The sequence below is a fragment of the Doryrhamphus excisus genome, linkage group LG11 (genome assembly GCF_037039965.1).
Source record: "Doryrhamphus excisus strain RoL-2023G ecotype Guam linkage group LG11, RoL_Dexc_Guam_v1.1, whole genome shotgun sequence".
Classification (NCBI taxonomy): Eukaryota; Metazoa; Chordata; class Actinopteri; order Syngnathiformes; family Syngnathidae; genus Doryrhamphus; species Doryrhamphus excisus.
In genome coordinates, this window is record NC_136367.1 from 19,360,726 (window position 1) to 19,379,560 (window position 18,835).

The following is an 18,835-nucleotide window of genomic DNA, read 5'->3' on the forward strand; positions in this document are numbered from 1 at the left end:
TTCTAGTAAGCCTGTCCTCATTATGGTGAGCTGAAGCTTATTCCAGCTGACTTTGAGGGAGGTGGGGTCCACTCTGGAGTTCTCATTTTTTTTCATGTCCATGTGAACAGTTCAATTCTGATGTTTTCAACTGTCACTCAAGCCTCATTCATATGTCGATATAAATCCGATATGCATCCGAGCTACCACAGAATGAAATCGGAATATTTGCAAGGGATAACTGTACTGTATATTTGTGCATATAAAATAATGACTGCAATTTGTCAACTTTAATATTATTTTCCGGAATTTTGTATTTAACATTCTGTCTCAGTTAAAATAAATGTACCATGAAAAAGATGTACTCTATTATACTTATATAGTAGCCTATATTGTACATATTATATTTACAAATTATATACTGTTATAAACTGTCCCCAAGTAAGTTAGTGTATGTTGCATAAATAAATTTGAATTATTTATCATCAAATCGTCGCACGGTGTGCGAGTGGTTAGCGCGTTCAATTAATTTCAAAACCGGAGTGGAGTTTGCACGTTCTTCCCGTGCACACGTGCGTTTTCCTTGGTTTCCTCCCACATTCCAAAAACATGCTAGGTTAATTGGCGACTCCAAATTGTCCATAGGTATGAATGTGAGTGTGAATGGTTGTTTGTCTATATGTGCACTGTGATTGGCTGGACAGCTGGGATAGGCTCCAGCACCCCCGCGACCCATAGTGAGTGAATGAATGAATGTATGACTAACATGAAATAAAAATATTAAAGGCAATAGTAGCCTTGTATTGACTTGGTATCGGATCGACACCGAAATTTGCAGTATCGCCCACCCCAAAAGTCAGTTATGGTGGAAAAAGATTGGCAGACGAATTACATTAAGTACTGCTGTTCTACACAATTGGGTGAAGATTACAAATCTAAATAAATTACATCATGGCCGTAAATCCATCGTACAAGCACTCCTCTACAACAACAAAAAAAAAACATTCCCTAAACAAAGCGGTCGCCATTGTGTCCATAAAAGGAGTGAATTTCAACTCGCGCCATGAAAGCCGAAGATAAATACTTCATCTCTGACCCACATAATGGCGATATTTCAGGCGGAGCTCTGACTTGTCACAACCCGCTCCTCCGCTGAGCTGTCTCCGGTACAGCAGGAGCTATTAGAGCCCCGTCGCCTTCCATCTTCCTGCGCCAGAAGCAGCCTCGGTCCTCTCCTCTAACGTCTCCATCGATCTCCATCCAGGAAGAAGAGGACCGGGGAAAGCTCGCTACGCTCGCCGCGCGAGGGAGGAGGGAAACGGCCAGGGTGAGTAGCTTCCGACAGGAAACGCGAACGTTCTGGTTGTGGTCGTTAGTGTTCCATTTATCACGGAGTTACGTTGCTACGGCGGGGTGGGGTGGGGTGGGGGGGCACAAAAAGAAACATCGAGAAAGTTAATGCGTGAACTTCATTGACTTAGTTCATGTCGACATTATACAGTTTATCCACACATAATGGGCATCTTTCACTACGATTACTGTAAGTTCTCTTAGTCGTTGTAATGCTTCTTATTGCTGCTTAGCTTACATTACAGTACAGCTAAACATGGTAATGGTAATGGTAATGGTAATGGTAATGGTAATGGTAATGGTAATGGTAATGGTAATGGTAATGTAATGGTAATGGTAATGGTAATGGTAATGGTAATGGTTTTATTTCATTTGAACATGCATCAGATTACAATTGAGTGCATCCCATAATCAGTTCCCAGTTCCACATGTCCAAAAGGAGTAGGAAGAAGCAAAGCTTATTAAATCCTACCCCTCCATCTGGTACTTTTACAATCAGTAACTGTTACATTTGTTCACTTCCTGCTTTCCTAATATAGTTTAAGTTTTTTTTTGTTTTAAAATTTTTTTTTATTAATTAATTTTTTTATTTTATTTTTGTCACATACCAAAGTACGTTGTAGACTTCTACATTGTAGACTAATGGAAATATATACTGTACATTCAATATATAGGGTGCGTTCACACTTGTTATTTTTTGGTAGGCTAAAACTGACTCTAGTGCGGCTTGTTTGGTCAAGTGTGAAGCAACAGGGGACCGAGACCACCTTAGAGATGGATCTGGGTCTTGAGTGATGGAAGTTATTGACTTACGACATACACAAAAAATAAAAATCTTTACATTTAGCGATGCAATACATAATTGGACAATTTTTCCCAGTATTCCAGAAACAGATCTAAGCTTTTCTAACCTCACATAGCTTTTGTTGTGGCGAACACGTGTGTTGTGAACATTTTCTTCTTCATCTGTTGATGGTTAAGATGTGCTTGGAGAAGGAATGAAGGCGCTTCTCGTCCTTATTTTACGCAGAACACAATGTCAAAATACAGAGTCGTGTGTCCATAAGAGAGAAGTTTCAAAGTTTTTTCGCCAGTCTTTCAGTCGCCGTTCCGACGTGTTTAGTTTGGGAAGAGTTAGTGTTTGTGATGATTGAGCGGTCCAAACGCAAACGTTCCTGACTGCATTTCCTTCACATAATGTCAATTTTCTTGAGATTCCGCGTTTAACAGTTGATTCTGTTTGGCCGTGATTGTCTTAAAACAGAAATCGGAGGGCCCTACTATCTGAAATCAAATGTTCCGCTACATCGGGAGTTAGTTATACTGCATGCATGGATTACATATCAGTGACATTGTGTCACACAGCTTGAATACCGCATCTCTTGTTCTTTGTCTTGGTTGAAAATTCTGGTAGAAAGAGCAGAATTTCCTTAAAAATTCCCTTATTTTCAAATTCTAATGTCGACAGGAATGGAAACCGTTTCAAATTGTCAAACATGATCGGGTTAAGGTGGTTTGAACTTGTTTCATGCAATAATTCAGTTGTTTTTAGTGCAGGTACCGACCTTTTGCATTATTTTGAGTTTTGTTGGAGTTTGCAATGATTGGTTTGATGAAAAGCTGATATAAATTACAATGACAGTCAATTACGTGTGAAGATAATACCAAACCATCGTATTTTGCATAACATTACATGTCCCTGATCAAACCTGATCCTGTCTTTTGGGTCTCTAAGCCGACATTTAACACAGTAGGATTTAGAATCCAGCATTACTGCACTGGTAATACATCTTTTATTGATTATAATTAATTTCTTTTGTCGTTTGCTCTGCACATACTTCTGGTTATGCCAAATTTAGACTACAGCTGATTTTATGTGTAGATAAAATGACCTGTTCTTTGGCTGTCAGTGCTGTATTGAATGACATTTATCTTATGCTTGACAAAGAGGCAGTTTGATTGACATTTTTTGCCACATGCTTAAAAAAAAAAGAACACATATTCCTGAATGAAATATGCTGTTTTAGAGTCAGTTTGTAAGACGGTGCTTTACTCTGTAGCTGGAGATAAACAGTTCAGTGACATTCTGATATCCACTGGAGAACTGAAGTGCGAAATGCATCTCATAATAAAACATTTTTCAGGGGTTGTTGACTACACAGTCATGATTCTATTCTACTGAGGCTTAAATTGTCCAAAAGTGGTGAGAAATTGTCTACAGTACAGCAGTGGTGTCCAGTCAGAGCCAGCAAAGCCTTTTGAGCTATTTGTTCCATGAAATTGGATTGATTGGCTCAAGTTACTGGCATGAGTTGTGGCTGACAGCAGCTCCTGTTTGATTGTTCACTGTGTCATTGCAATAGAAGTTTACTACACTGGTCACTAGAATGTTATACTGATTAGACAATAGCCAGCAAGTACTCTATGATGTCTGTTGTAAAGTCAATTTCATGGCGTTCAGAATCCGGAGTGCTGGTCATTTATTAATGGTAATGTTTCTTTAATTCTCCCATAAAACCTGTTTTAAGGTGTTTTTGCATATTATTGATGCTTTGCATAATTGTGACATGATAGCAGTGGTATTATGTCCGCAATGAAGGCCCTGGTATCAAATGCACGGCCCGATAATGCGATACACAACAATGCACGGGTCATAAAATATTTATCAACTTGCCATATTTCCAGCTGACATTTTGATCTTTCATATACATGTTTTTTTTTTATGCCAAGCCTCCTGGGCTGCCGTCTTCTCATTACCCTCGCATGTTATGCCCTCCATCCATTATCTCACCCCTTTAGTACCCAAACCACCTCCTGTTCATCAGCTGCTCTGCTTTTCCTCTCACTCCTGCCTTATGTGCCTTTTCTCCTCTGCTCTTTTCCCTTCTCGAGCCTTCACAGCACTGCCACAATGGATCAGCTCACTCTAATTTGACTCCCACACAGCATTTGCTGAAAGACCACAGAACCATTATGCCCTCAACATACGCATATTTGAACCAGGGAGACAGCTAAGCCTTAGGCTGAGGAGCACATGACGTTGGTCCATATGTAGTAACACGTGTATATGTCGGGCATTCATTTTCGGAGACGTCATAGCCTTGTATTATATTTATATACGTGGATATTGTTGTCGAAAACATGTTCAATAAATGAGCTTGTTAACATGCTGCAATTGTCCAATAGATGACTACTTTAAGGCACACCGCTGGAATACTATCATTTAGGACCGCTATCACACTTCGGCCTGCACAACATCCTGGTTGGCCAGCCAATCACAGGGCACATATAGACAAACAACCATTCACACTCACATTCATACCTATGGACAATTTGGAGTCGCTAATTAACCTAGCATGTTTTTGGAATGTGGGAGGAAACCGGAGTACCCGGAGAAAATCCACGCATGCACGGGGAGAACATGAAAACTCCACACAGAGATGGCCGAGAATTTAACTCAGGTCTCCTAGCTGTGAGGTCTGCGCGGTAACCATGGTGTTGTTTAGTATTAGATATTTATATATCACAAAAGCAAAAAATATTTGGTTCAGAAAGTAATGCTTGTAATGTATTGTTTCACAAACTACTGTTTTTTAGTTGGGAGCTGATATTTTCCTGAAACTTACCTATGTTCTAACTGCTGATTATTAAAATACGGTTTTTAGTCATAGAAAATAATATTCTGTGTGCCTTGAAAGATCGGTCAAAAGCATCTAGAATGACCGGTACTGAAGGAGTTGTCTTCAAATGGATGGCTGGGGTTGAATGAGTTAATAATCAATACACAATATTGTTAAGATTGCATGCGGTTAAATCCACTAAAGGATGATATTTTTCTCATTTTCAACTGAAAAGAAAGCGGACACATACATAAAAACCACCCAGCCCAGAGGACAAATATCTAGAACTGACATCCTCTCCTTCAATCAACCACAACTGATTTCATCTCATCGTAGGATCAAGAACCTGCGCTGCCAGATTCAGCCCGCTAATTCCCTTCATCAGCCGCTTCACAGACAGCTGGGATGGACTCTTTGGCCGTTTAGACCTTTGGTAAAATATGTAAATGACAACATGCACATTGAAGCAGCCGGCATCAGGAGACACAAAACGTCAATGCTTTATTGTTGTGGCCACAGAATTAAGCAGCATTGTTACTTCTGACCAATGACTTGAGGCTTAGATTTAGTACAGATAGTATCAAGTGTGCGCATCAGTCCCCGATTCAAGGAAAATCTAACTGTTGTGCTTCTTCACGCTCTGGAGGCAAAGGGTTGTCGTTCTTCATTGTCGTGTATTGATCCGAAGGTCATGCTCCAGAGTCTTGGTTGAGAAAACCTTATTGTACACTGAAGGCACCTTCACGGTCTCAGCCCCGAGACCATGACATCAGTTGGAGCCAAATATTCTGCTACTTTGGTGCCATCCGGTTTACATTGTGCAATATTAAAATTCAGGAGATGGTGTGGATATGTGAGTGACAAGCTCAGAGGATTCATGTCGGCGTGTGGCTGTAAGCTCCCATACTGAAGAATAACAGTTTTTCTTTCTTTGCTAAGCGGCTGTGTAAATATAGCACTTCACAAACCGCAGATGTCTACTGAGGCCAGACAAGCCGAAACATGTCTTTGTAAAATCAAAATGTGCAAAGATGCTCTGCACTTAATCCGATTGTACAATAAAAATGTTCTAAAAAAATATAACCTCCAGCCCAATTTCCCATTCCAATTCCAGTACTGTAAAAATGCAATAAAAGACACGAGGACAAAATGTCTATCTTTCTCAGCTTGTTGGCAGCATCAGTTGCCTGGTGACAGATGTGGTTTTTTTTTGCACACTTGTAAATAGTTCACATGTCTCGAGGGTGTTATCGAGGTTCTGGATAGCATCAGCATCAAGTGATGCTGTGATGTAAATGTCTACATCAGGGGTTCCAAAAATTTACTAACTCCTGCTAGTAAAGGCCTGCTTGAAAATGACAAAAATGTCATTATTATTATTATTATTATTATTATTATTATTATTATTATTATTATTATTATTATTATTATTATTATTATTATTATTATTATTATTATTATTATTATTATTAATATTATTATTATTATTATTATTATTATTATTATTATTATTATGTCTCTCAGCTGGCCTGGGAACCCGTGTGGTAATTGTGAGCGAGTGTGTGGTAAAGCTAATTGCTAGCCGGCTAGTTGCTAGCCGGTGTGGTGTGGCAAGGTGTCACTACTCCAATACTGTAGTTCTTGGGTGTAACAATGTTAATAACAATAGTAATAACGATGTTGATGGAGCTTAGTTAATACTCTATGTCATTATTATTATTATTATTATTATTATTATTATTATTATTATTATTATTATTATTATTATTATTAAAGATTCAGGATTGAAATGAAAGCAGGGAGATAAAGGAAGCCCAAACTATTAATCTGATTAATTCTCATACTTTTCATAACTGCATTCAAGACTGGCATGATGACCAGAGAGCTACGTTCCAATCATAAACTGTATAAGGTTCCTAAAATATTGTGACACTCATAAGGTTATTACTTAGGCCTATAAATATATTTTATTAATCGTGCAATAAATATTTTACAATAAAAATAATTAAAAAAATTATGTTTGCAAAAATGAATAATTTTTTAATGACCTCTCAGGGGCCTGGTGGTACGACTGCACATGTAGGCGTTGCACTGACTGTACATCCCCACCAATGGCATTAAAAGAATTGTCTATGGTCACAAGCTGTGTATATTTTTCTTACTTAGCTTTACTTTTCAACGTTTCATCTCTAATTTTTATTTTGTTGCAGGGACCAATTTAAAGGAGTGCCTTGAGGTGGGATTTTTCCTAATTCAACAGCGGCACCTTCTACTCAGTCCTTCAGTCTCCCAGCTCTCCTTGGTCAATTCCCCTTAAAGTGCACCTTCCACTACGCCTTGCTGGCTGTCTTTAATCTCCGGAGGCCATGGCGGTGCCTTCAGCTCACGAGTTTCACTGGCAGAGCCTGGCACGACTGTCCAGCGGCCGTGTCTATCACACGCTCTCTGAGGTCGGGGGCCAAATGTACATGCTGGGGGGTTGTGATGCTGCGGGGAGGCCGTGCCCCACTGTGGAACTGTACTCCCCGGAGGTACCAAACAGAGCTGCTGTAAATGTGTAGCTACTCTAATAGAGCAATCCATGTATGGGGTGTCTTTATAGGGGGACCGATGGATAAGCCTGCCCTCTATGCCCACCCCACGTGCTGGGGCTGCTGTGGCAGCCCTTGGAAAACAGATCCTGGTGGTTGGAGGTGTGGGGGAGGACCAGAGTCCATTGAAAGTGGTGGAAATATATAACACAGAAGAAGGAAGGTGGAGGAAGAGGAGTCCCCTGCGAGAGGCCCTGATGGGTGTATCCATCACCGTGAAAGGTATAGCTTTCAAATCACATCTACACTGTAGTTAGGTTACATTTTTAACCAGTTTTGACGATATTATACATATTTTGTTATTACCACTAACCCATTTTCCATGACTGCAGTTTTACGAGTGTGTATTTCTAGATGGCCGTGCTTTGGCTGTGGGTGGAATGGGTGCCGACCTGCTCCCTCGTAACATCCTTCAACAGTATGACTTTCGAAAGGATGTGTGGGCTCTGCTTCCTCCCATGCCGACACCACGCTATGATGCCAACACACATTTACTAGACAACAAACTCTATGTAGCAGGTATAATCTAGTATATCTAGTTTTAAATAGTTATATCCGTGTATGTTATTTGAAATGAACATTATTTTCTACTATCTTGTGTGTCGTTGTTGTTTTGAGGGGGCCGCCAGTGTAAGCGGTCGGTGAAGGCCTTCGAGATGTATGACACAGACACGCGCTCATGGACGACGCTTCCGATGCTGTCCTCCAAGTGCTCATACGCGGGCGTGATATGGGACACCGCTGGGAGGCTGTGTTTGCTGGGGGGGCTGCGGCAAGGAGGAGGACATCAGAGCTCAAAGTTTACCAAGAATGTCAGCATTTTTGACACCCAGCGAGGTATTGATTGATTCGTTTGTTTCGAGTTGAAAACAAAGTCAGTCAATCAGATATCAGCACTTTTTAAGACTTGACTGAACACGCATGGTTGATGGTTAATTGGCGACTCCAAATTGTCCATAGGTATGAATGTGAGTGTGAATGGTTGTTTGTCTATATGTGGCCTGTGATTGGCTGGCGACCAGTCCAGGGTCTACCCCGCCTCTTGCCTGAAAACAGCTGGGATAGGCTCCAGCACGGCCGTGACCCTAATGAGGAAAAGCGGAATAGAAATTGAATGACTGAATGAACATGGCATGTGAGAATTACAGTAACACTACTGACACCTAGTGACCAGAATACGACATTTCATCAACACATTTGAATGTGTCTTTTGAATGCCTTATATGTAACCCCTGTTTATGCTAATCCCTTGTTTTTTTTAAATTGTTATACTGCTGATTAATAAAGAATGGAAAAGGGTAGAAACAAACTTTTTTCTAATGAAAGATGAGAATCTTTTGGAATGTACCATGTTTTTATATAGCCATAGAATGCCTTGAAAAATCAGTCAGAATCGTCAAAAATGGCTGATACCAAGAGGGATATCTTTTGATTTTTATTTGCTGTGATTGAATGCATAAATTTCGGCAAACAATACATAACATTCATTCATTCATTTTCTACCGCTTTTCCTCACGAGGGTTGCGGGGGGTGCTGGAGCCTATCCCAGCTGTCTTCTGGCGTGAGGCGGGGTACATACATCACAGGGCACATATAGACAAACAACCATTCACACTCACATTCATACCTATGGACAATTTGGAGTCACCAATTAACCTAGCATGTTTTTGGAATGTGGGAGGAAACCGGAGTACCCGGACAAAACCCACGCATGCACGGGGAGAACATGCAAACTCCACACAGAGATGGCCGAGGGTGGAATTGAACCCTAGTCTCCTAGCTGTGAGGTCTGTGTGCTAACCACTAGACCGCCGTGCCGCCCCCAATACATAACATTTGTTTAAATATTCATATTTACAGCGTGCTGTATTTGAAAAAAGCCTCAAAATGTGTCCTGCCGTGCGGCGAGGGACGACTATACACCCTCAAAGTTTCATTTCGGTATAGATGAGATAGGAAGATGAGCTGCAGATGGGAAACTGGCAGTGAGGACGGATTTGAGTTATGAGATCGCATAACAGATTGCTTAATTTCCTATCTTCAGCCATATCTTTCCACGCACCACAAACACAGGTGGTCATCCAATCTGCGCTCATTCAGTCATTTTCTGTTACGTTTCCTCTTTATGTCACCCCCCCACCATGTGAGTAGTATGACACTGGTGAGCAAGGTAACACACATGCTATCAAAAGCACAACACAGGAACAGCAAAAGAAGACTAAATATGAGGAAGTACTGCAGTACTGCTTGGATTATGTCTGTGTAATTAGCAACAAAGTGGCAGTGAAAGGATGTCCTTGGCATAGGTTATAACCACAAAAATTGCAGCCCCCTCGATGCCAGCCTGCTGTCAAAATGTCTATTAACCTTTAGTTGGCTTGTTTATGTGCACACCATGTACAAAACACAGAAGGTAGTGTTGCCTTACACATAAAAAGGTCCCTCACTGCACTCTAAAGAATGAAGTATGCGTTTGTTTTCCTATTATCCTGATTGAGTTTCACCTTGCGGTATTTTCTGGCTTCAGGTGCGTGGCTGAAATCGGATGAGACGGTCGCCTTGAAGACAAAGAGAGCTGACTTTGTCGCTGCGGTGCTGCGTGATCGCATGGTGGTCGCAGGAGGGCTTGGTAAGCCGGTGGAACGGGTTGCAGTGTCACGTGTTCTTCCCTCGGTTGAACAATTTTAAGGGTGGGAGCATGAAAATAGTGACGTATTTGTAAATGACTCTTGACGCTATGTCGTGACGATCTGGTCAGGTCATCAACCGTCTGCGCTGGACACAGTGGAGGCTTTTCATCCTCAGAAGAAAAAGTGGGAAAGGCTGGCTCCCATGACCTTCCCCCGATGCACGGCTTCCTCCATCGTCATCAGAGATCGCCTTCTAGTAGTGGGCGGAGTCAACCAGGTAAACTGTAAAATATCTTACATGTGCACGAAATGATCTTTACACATCATTAATATACATATTGAAGCATTGACAAGCATAAATATGGATAATTAACTAAAATTCAAATACAAGGTGTCACTACTCCAGTAAAATAGTTCTTCGGCCTAACAGTGTTAATAATAATTATAATAACAATGTTACTGTCACATTATGTAAATAGTGCATTGTTGGCGTTTTTTGTGTTTTTTTTCCAGAAGACCTTAGACATAGTTGGTGTGTCCTATTATGTGTATTCTTAGCCGTCTTTTTTTTATATATATATAAATCATGTGTTCATGTCTGAATCAGAATTGTGACTGATGACCACATTCCTAAAAAAGTGCAGTTTTCCTTTAAATGATCTAACAACAGGGACAATTATAATATTAATAACAACACATGGCACAGTTGTGGCTGCAATCCAGCTAAAACTCAACTCTGAACCCCTGACATCACATCCTGTCCACACATCTGGAAGATATTTATCGCAACACACACAACCGTGAGTCTTATTTATGTCTTAAATTGATTATTTTCTGGAATTATATGTACTATATTTGGTAATACAAATGTAAAGGTGAGTGTAGGGGTGTTATTTCATGTCTGGAGGGCTCTAATAATGTTTAAATGCGGAAATTCATATATCATTGTTGGGTCTTTAATGAAATGAGGATGAAATACATATTGTTGTGAATACTTTTTCAGTTCAGAGTTTATAATATGTGCAATTTGCGATTATCTCATTATTTTTTGTAGGTGCCCAGCTCAGCGCATGAGATCCTGTATGTAAAAGAAGAGGAATATCTGTAGCCTGATCCAGGATAGAAATACATGAGTAGGAAATGGCCTTGTTAGACACACAGTAGTGCAATATAGTTGTGAACTATCCAAGTGTGCATGTGAAAGTGTTCCTTTCATGCAGCCAGCACATGAGACCAGACTGCCACCTGTTGGGATGGAATGACACTGCAACCGCCATGGAGGCCCAGTCTGAAGAGCAGGGGTTGAGGGCCGCATACAGAACAATTGAAGGATGCTGGGGACACTTTGCTATATTTTGTACGTTAAAGATGCAAGTCAATACATGCTAAGGTTATTTGAACAAATACGATAACCAGCTGCATCACTGCTGGAGCGCTATAGCTGTTTTCTCATATCTCTTACCTTGTACGTTGTATTGCACACTTGTACAGGATAAAGTATTTTGTCGCTTATGTCTTACATTGTATACAAATGTTCTATTTATGCAGACATGCTCAACAGTAACACATGGATGCTGTACTATTGTGCTTAATACCGCCATGATCCCAATAATCATTTGCACTAAATACAGTACATAGAGTAGAAATAGCGATATTTCTATTTGGGCTGTATAGAACACATCATGTTACTGTCACTGTTGCTCCACCCTGTGTTGTAGCAGTGCATATCTGTATGAAAGTGGGAAGGTTTGATAATAAATGTCACTCATGAAGTAAAATAATTTACATTTTACTCCCACAGCTTTATTAATACTCCTTTCAGGTTGTCATTTTGGGTTTTTAATAATATAACGTTTGGGTGTGCCTCCTCTATTGGCTTTATTTTACAGTATTAGAGTTACACAGGAATTAACTCATAAAGAGTCCAAGGGCCAATATGCCCTAAATTGACCCAAAAGGTCGCAAAGTTTTGTTCACGTGACAATCACGTGACAGTCGCAGGTTCTAGCTTCCCCAAAATGGCAGTGCTTCAGGTAAGCTAGCTCCTTTCCAATTTTAAATCCATTAGCCTGTTAACTATTCTAATGTTTTAATAGGGTGTCGAATATTACAGTTAAGTCGTTCGTATTATATTTCTTCAATTACGTTATTCAAAAAAGTGAGTCAAGTATCGTTATTGTTTTAAGGTTTAAAATTGCTACGGGAAATCTGACATGGTAGCAAAAATGGCAATACACAACTCAAACAGTCTAGCGCTATCACCTTTAACTGTTATATAGTCTTTTGTTTGAGTCTAAATACAAAAATCACCCATAAAATCACCATAAATAATAAATCACCCATCGTTTTCCAGTCAAGAGGGTTCGTATGGGTTCAACTTACTTCTGTTCATTGCTCTTATGTCCACTAGATGGCAGTGAATACATTCATGAATCAAACCAATCGTCGCAGTCGCTTCCCTAAAGCAAACGAAGAACACCATGTGTAGCATATGTAGCTGAGTATACAGCGTACAGGACTGTGCAAAAGTATTTTTGTTGTTCTGTATACATTACCATTAGTTAGCGCCTGTTTGACAAACTCAAATTATCCTATTTGTTTGTGCCGCGTTTTTGATTTGTGCAATTAAAATGAACGTTTACTCTGCTTTTGTTTTTTTTAAAAGACATTACAGATTGTTTTATAGGTCAATCAAAGTTCACCTAGACCCCCGTTTGTTCCAAATGAAACCAAAATATTTGTGTTGCATTTGTGCTGTTTGTGCAAATAAAACGAACATTTGTGCTGTCATGCTTTTTGAGTTATTGAAGAGTTAAATGTACAGCGACTACATTATAACTATCATCACCCACCCCGTCCCCCTACCGACTAATAAGAGGATAAAACCAAAATAGTGGCATTCATTTGTGCTGCTTTTGTGCTGTATTGTGCAAATTAAATGAACATTTGTCCTGTCATGCTTTTTGAATTTGGAAGGCCAACATCACTCAGGTCTCACTACAGCTCAGACCTCCATCAAGTGCCAAACTACTGAGTACTTGTTGTGTTTGGTCCATCGTATTTGTTTTTTTTTTTTTTTTTTTTACAGCTATGGAAACAGTTATTAAAACTAAACTGAATCTTTTTGTTATAGGTTGCGTGTAAATCACACGTCTATCTTTGACACAGAGCGATTTCAAATAATAGATTATGTCACTGCACCGCTGTGAATAATTTCCACCTGTGATGGATGCCTGCCAAAAGGTCATATTTGATCTGGACATGAGGTTTCCAATTCACCTGTTGCATAACTTCTTGGAACATGAGCAAATGTTACTTGCTGAGCACATGCAGACATCTCCAGTACTGATGCTTTACAGGTTAACCAGACTCACATTGAAAATATAGTAAGTAAAAAGTTGTGTATTATCTGCGACATACTGTGTTCCAAAAAATACAACCAAGATATTTGTGATGTTCGATTCGGTCCTGCAGTCCTGAAGGGACACATGTTGGTTGGAATAGAAATAATGTCTGGGCGCTTTTATTGCCGCACTTTGATTTGATCTCATTGATTCCCAAGCGTTTATTCCCACCAGAACATCACAAACATACCATAGTTGTGTGCTCCGAGACAAAGTCAAAGTCTAAAGCGTGAAGACTAGTTCGCACAGACCAAAAATAGTCACGGGATGTTTATGGGTATGCATTGTCACCACCAATTCCCGTATCTGTGAAGCAGTCATGGCATCATTTGGTCCTGCTGTGTCCCGCAGGCATCAACCCAAGCTTCATTAAAGACACCTACAAGATGTTGACCTCCAGAGAAGAAGCTCTCAACAAAGGTAAGTCTAAATCGATAATTATCATGCAGCCCTGTACCAGGAATGTCTTGTTTTGTTCCAGTAGCCGTAAACATCAGTGTCCAACACCTTGTTGGCGAGGTCCAAGCCGGGATGACTCATCCAGAAATCATCTTATAAACAATTAATTTGTTGAGCAAATGTTGACTGATCTCAAGTATGCTAATTAAAAAATTAAAAACAGCAACCAACCAAGATGACGACACCCATGCCTAAGGCCAAATTACCAAAAACATTTTCTTGTCTCATTCTGGTTTCTGTATGCAAGTGCAACAATCATGACTTCAATTTCTAAGATTCCATGGGGTCCAAACTGGTATTTTTTTCTATAAAATGTAACAATTGTAATACCTTAATAGGGTGTCAGATATGACACAGATAAGTGTTCATGCTGTACGTAGTGTAATGAATACTCAGTGAATTAATTCATATAAAACAAACAATGGAAATATTGCTGTTGGGCTTTTAGCCTTAAGATTAATATGGAAAAGAATGACTACGCAAATATCTTCACATTAATTAATTAATAGTATTAATTAGTAGTATTTTAGAAAACAAGCCCCACCTGGTCTGCTATACTTTTTTTGGGGGGGGGGGCTGGGTTCATACAGGTTACAAAATACAGTAAATCAAAATGAGCATCTCATATCAGCATTTATTGTTCACAACTCCATCCATTTCTCCATGATGTGACAAAATGTGTTTTTTGTTGTTTAATGGCTGAGCTATGTGTTGTTACTCTTCACCTACCTGCAGTCAACCTCGCTCTTAGCGGCACAGACTTGGACGAGGACAAGCTAGTTAATTTGTAAGGCTGCGTTTGTTACTTTCTAACAATTTTCTTTCCATTCGCAATAACGTGTACGTCGTTCATTACGCGACTGCGAGTTACTTGACCATGAAGTAACAAAAAGTTAGGGATAATCGACTTTTGGGTGAAATTTGAGCATGAACTTTGGAGATAGTATAACCTTTACACCTTGGACTTCTCGAAACTTCTGAATGCACATATCCGAATGTTTTATGTTTCAGTAAAGCTCGCTCAGAAAGTAGTCAAATGCAGTCAAACCCAAATGCTATCTCACTCACGGTGCATCCATACAGTCGATAGCACATGTCGCTGTACCACAATGTACATTGATATACAGTACACGGACTGATTTAATATGTATGGTTTCGGAAACCCAATCCCAGGAGATTCGAACCCAGGTCTTCCCGATTTGCTGACTCTGTGGCCTAGTACAATTTGGAGTCAATTGCCAATTAACCTAGCATGTTTTTGGAATGTGGGAGGAAACCGGAGTACCCGGAGAAAACCCACGCATGCACGGGGAGAACATGCAAACTCCACACAGAGATGGCCGAGAATTGAACTCGGGTCTCCTAGCTGTGAGGTCTGCGCACTAACTAGGGTGTTGTTTATTGCTAGATATTTATATATCACAAAAGCAAAAAATATTTGGTTCAGAAAGTAATGCTTGTAATGTATCTTTTCACAAACTACTGTTTTTTAGTCGGGAGCTGATATTTTCCTGAAACTAACCTATGTTCTAACGGCTGATTATTAAAGTACTAGTAGTATATTATTAAAGTCTCCTTGCTGTGAGGCCTGCGTGCTAACCACTCAATCACCGTGCAGCCCAGAATAAAAATTGTGTCACAAAAATAGAAAAAAGACACAAAAAAAAATTCATCAGACAATCGGGTTGGTGGGCCCTGCCAAAAAGGTGTCCCTTATTTATTTTTCAGGAGTTGGCAACCCCAGTGGGTAGCCATTCATCTTCAGCTGAGGGAAGGTTTCCAAATCTCCCCCTCGACATTCTTCTGGGCTCAAAGAATCCCCAGGACAGAAGTGGCCCAAAACTGGCACAGACCGCCGCAGTGTTGCCAGGGACCGAGCGTCTCTGCGACGGTGGGGCCAGCACTGTTTTGTCCTTCGTCTCACCTCACTTCCTGGTTTGCGGAGGATCATTAACCAGCAGGGGCACCGCTTACAACAAGCAGTTTCCTCTTACCTGTTTTTACGTGACCCCCGTGGCACAGCTTGACTTTTGCTCAGTTGAAAGCAAACATTAATTTACTGTTAGTGGAGGCGATTCTCTTCTTTGGGGGAAAAAATTGATTTGCGGTAGTTTTACGCATCACTTGACACGGGAGCATGGCTAAAAGTCTGCATCTTGTTTTCATTGCATCATACGAGTGGAGAAATGTGCATAAAACTGGAGGTGGTGCTCTTTTATTTGTCACACATTACTTTTGTAAGAGTGAAGAATGAGTTTGCTCAGCTAACGCATTTTGGATTACATAAGACTAAAAAAAACAGACATTCACAGGAACTTTATTTACCAGGATAATTTAATTCTAATTTCAAATTATCATTTGTAGGGATGCATAATTTTATTTTATTTTTTTTTTTGTTTTTGCCTCTCAGGAATGATACAGATTTGATAACCGATAACGTACTTTTTTCCACAGATTTTTTTCCACTTTTCTGAGCTATAAATGTTGTTACAATGTTATATTTTTGTGTTAAACGAGGCCAAAGTATCAGATCATGAGGTTTGTGCATTTGGAAGTGAGGCCTGAAAGAAGTTATGGATGACTATGCACGCTTGGTTTTACAGAGTTTTTTCACACTGAGTTCTACTGACGTCAATGCGATCCGGACTGTGATCCGGACTTCCTTGTATGGACTGCAGATTACCAGCACGCAGTAAACGCAGACATACGAATCCAGAAGTCCTCGGTAGCACTTGGGAATGTGACCAATCACAGTGGAGTGAGCGTACCTGCGGAGTAAATTAAAGAGACTGTTTGGGTCGGAAGCAGGAAGTTCACAGAAACTGCAGAATGAGGTGCGGAATCTGGAAGATCTCGAAAGCTCTCTGTGCGGGTTATTGTGTGTAGCTGTTCTATAGGAGTCCACAGCTCAATACAAAGAAAATGAGGATAATAGTTTTAGCTTTAATGCAAAGTAACAAAAATGGAAAATGGTTCTGTTGCTAGAAATGGACGTTTTTTAACAAATCACACTGTATAGTTTGTAGGGTTGTCTCCAATAAACCGATGTGATCAAAATCGCGGTTATTGTCCAGGAGTATATTATGTGGCCTGCGTTATGGCGCATATTACGTGAAGAGTCAATCAGGTGTAACGTGTAACAGCAGTTTGTACTTCCCAACTTGTGTTTTTCAGGTATCTTCCTCATTTAAATGTATTCAGCTTCATTTCAGTGTAAAGGACCTAATTTTTATACAGTCTTAGTGTTGGTTATCTTGTGAGAAATGCTGCGGTAACAAATATGATAAGCCTTACGTCTCGTCAAATAAAATACGTGTGCTGAGGGTGAGAGTGAATCCTCTTAGAGCTCCTGAATCCTCTTAAGGGCAACCCGTGAGTTTCCATTCTCCCAGCTCGCATTCCTCCTGGGTTCCTGCCACCGTGCACCACCCCACCACAACATCCGCATATGGACATAGCAAATCTTACAATTCATTGTATGACAAAACAATAATAATAAATAGATTAGGTGTCAAAGGTGAAAAAAAAACTGAGATAACTATTCTTACACATACTTGAACGCTGTAACAAAAACTCTGCCTTGCAAAGATAATAATGGTCAGACCCTGTGAGACAGGTATCACTTCAGCAATGCTTATTATTGTGGTTATAGTGGAATTACATATCCAAAATATTAGTATCTCCCACTCGGTATGATTAAAGTAATACTACACCACTGCGCAGTACACCAACAATAATAAACATTGTTAAAGTCATACTCTGACAGTGTCTGTCAAAACTGTTTTGATTAGTGTTAGCAATGTTTGCTCTCTATCCAGTTGAATAAAGAATTATTTCTTAATAATTTTGGAAACTTGTGGAAGTAACCTCGCTACATCGCTGTCCGAACATTGATAAACGACTTGTTTAATACGCTTCATCAGTTACTACTGTAATGAATGAATTCCAGTGAAGTATGATATTCCTTATTAATAAATCTAATATTTTTGAGCATAGAAAATCTGTTTACAACATTCTAAATAAGGTTTTCAACATTGAAATAACATGAAATAACACCACATTGTCACCTTTACACTCTGTCTTTGTCTTTGCGTGAGTAGAGTATGTCTTCGGAATGCCTTTTTATTATATTTGTATTGGAGTCCATTAAGCCATTTAAATGGTTAATTTACAATTAGCTTAAATATGCGCACATTTTTACTAAAAATAGGCCATAGTCAATGTCGAAGAACCGTGCTAAGATTTTTGTTTTGATTTCTTTCAAATTACGTGGGAAAGAAGAACAAAGTAAGAAGCCAAAAACGTACCACTTCCACAAGTAATGGGAGGAGAACTTTTTTTTTTTTACTCTTCCATCGCTGACCTGAATAATACATAGTGAGGGGCGACTGTGCACCCATTGAATAATAACAGACATTGTGGCTGTCATGCAAACAGCTGCCGTCCAATTCCATCAGCACCATTATCAGCCTGGGTTGAACGTCGGTATGCACAATGATTGAACTTATTTTCTGTATGAATCATTTTTAAACAGGCAAGCAAACACGTCATATCTTCCAGTAAATATACGAGTGGGGGTTACAAATTCCCCCGTGAGGATAGCATGTTTATGCTGTTTGGGAGGTAGAGGTGTCGAGCGAGATTGTGACCACCACACTCCAAGTGATGCTGAGGCTATTGATGCTTATCCGAGTGGCTACATAGCAACAGCACAACAAAGCTGTACATCCTCAGGGGACGTTGTTAGAGTTCTCATAGGAACAACGTGAAGAGGCTGAGACAACGTGCAATCTGTTAGATAA

At 39.9% G+C, this 18,835-nt stretch overlaps 1 protein-coding gene across 1 annotated transcript; it reads left to right on the plus strand.

Moving 5' to 3' along the window:
- The first annotated feature begins 881 nt into the window (after positions 1-881).
- klhdc8a (kelch domain containing 8A) lies at positions 882-12,014 on the plus strand. The gene is made up of 8 exons (XM_058085059.2): positions 882-1,306; positions 7,160-7,480; positions 7,552-7,762; positions 7,895-8,059; positions 8,159-8,377; positions 10,068-10,169; positions 10,299-10,447; positions 11,225-12,014. The coding sequence occupies exons 2-8, from the start codon at positions 7,316-7,318 to the stop codon at positions 11,276-11,278; spliced, it is 1,065 nt and encodes a 354-aa protein (XP_057941042.2). The 5' UTR covers positions 882-1,306; positions 7,160-7,315; the 3' UTR covers positions 11,279-12,014.
- The last annotated feature ends 6,821 nt before the right edge of the window (positions 12,015-18,835 follow it).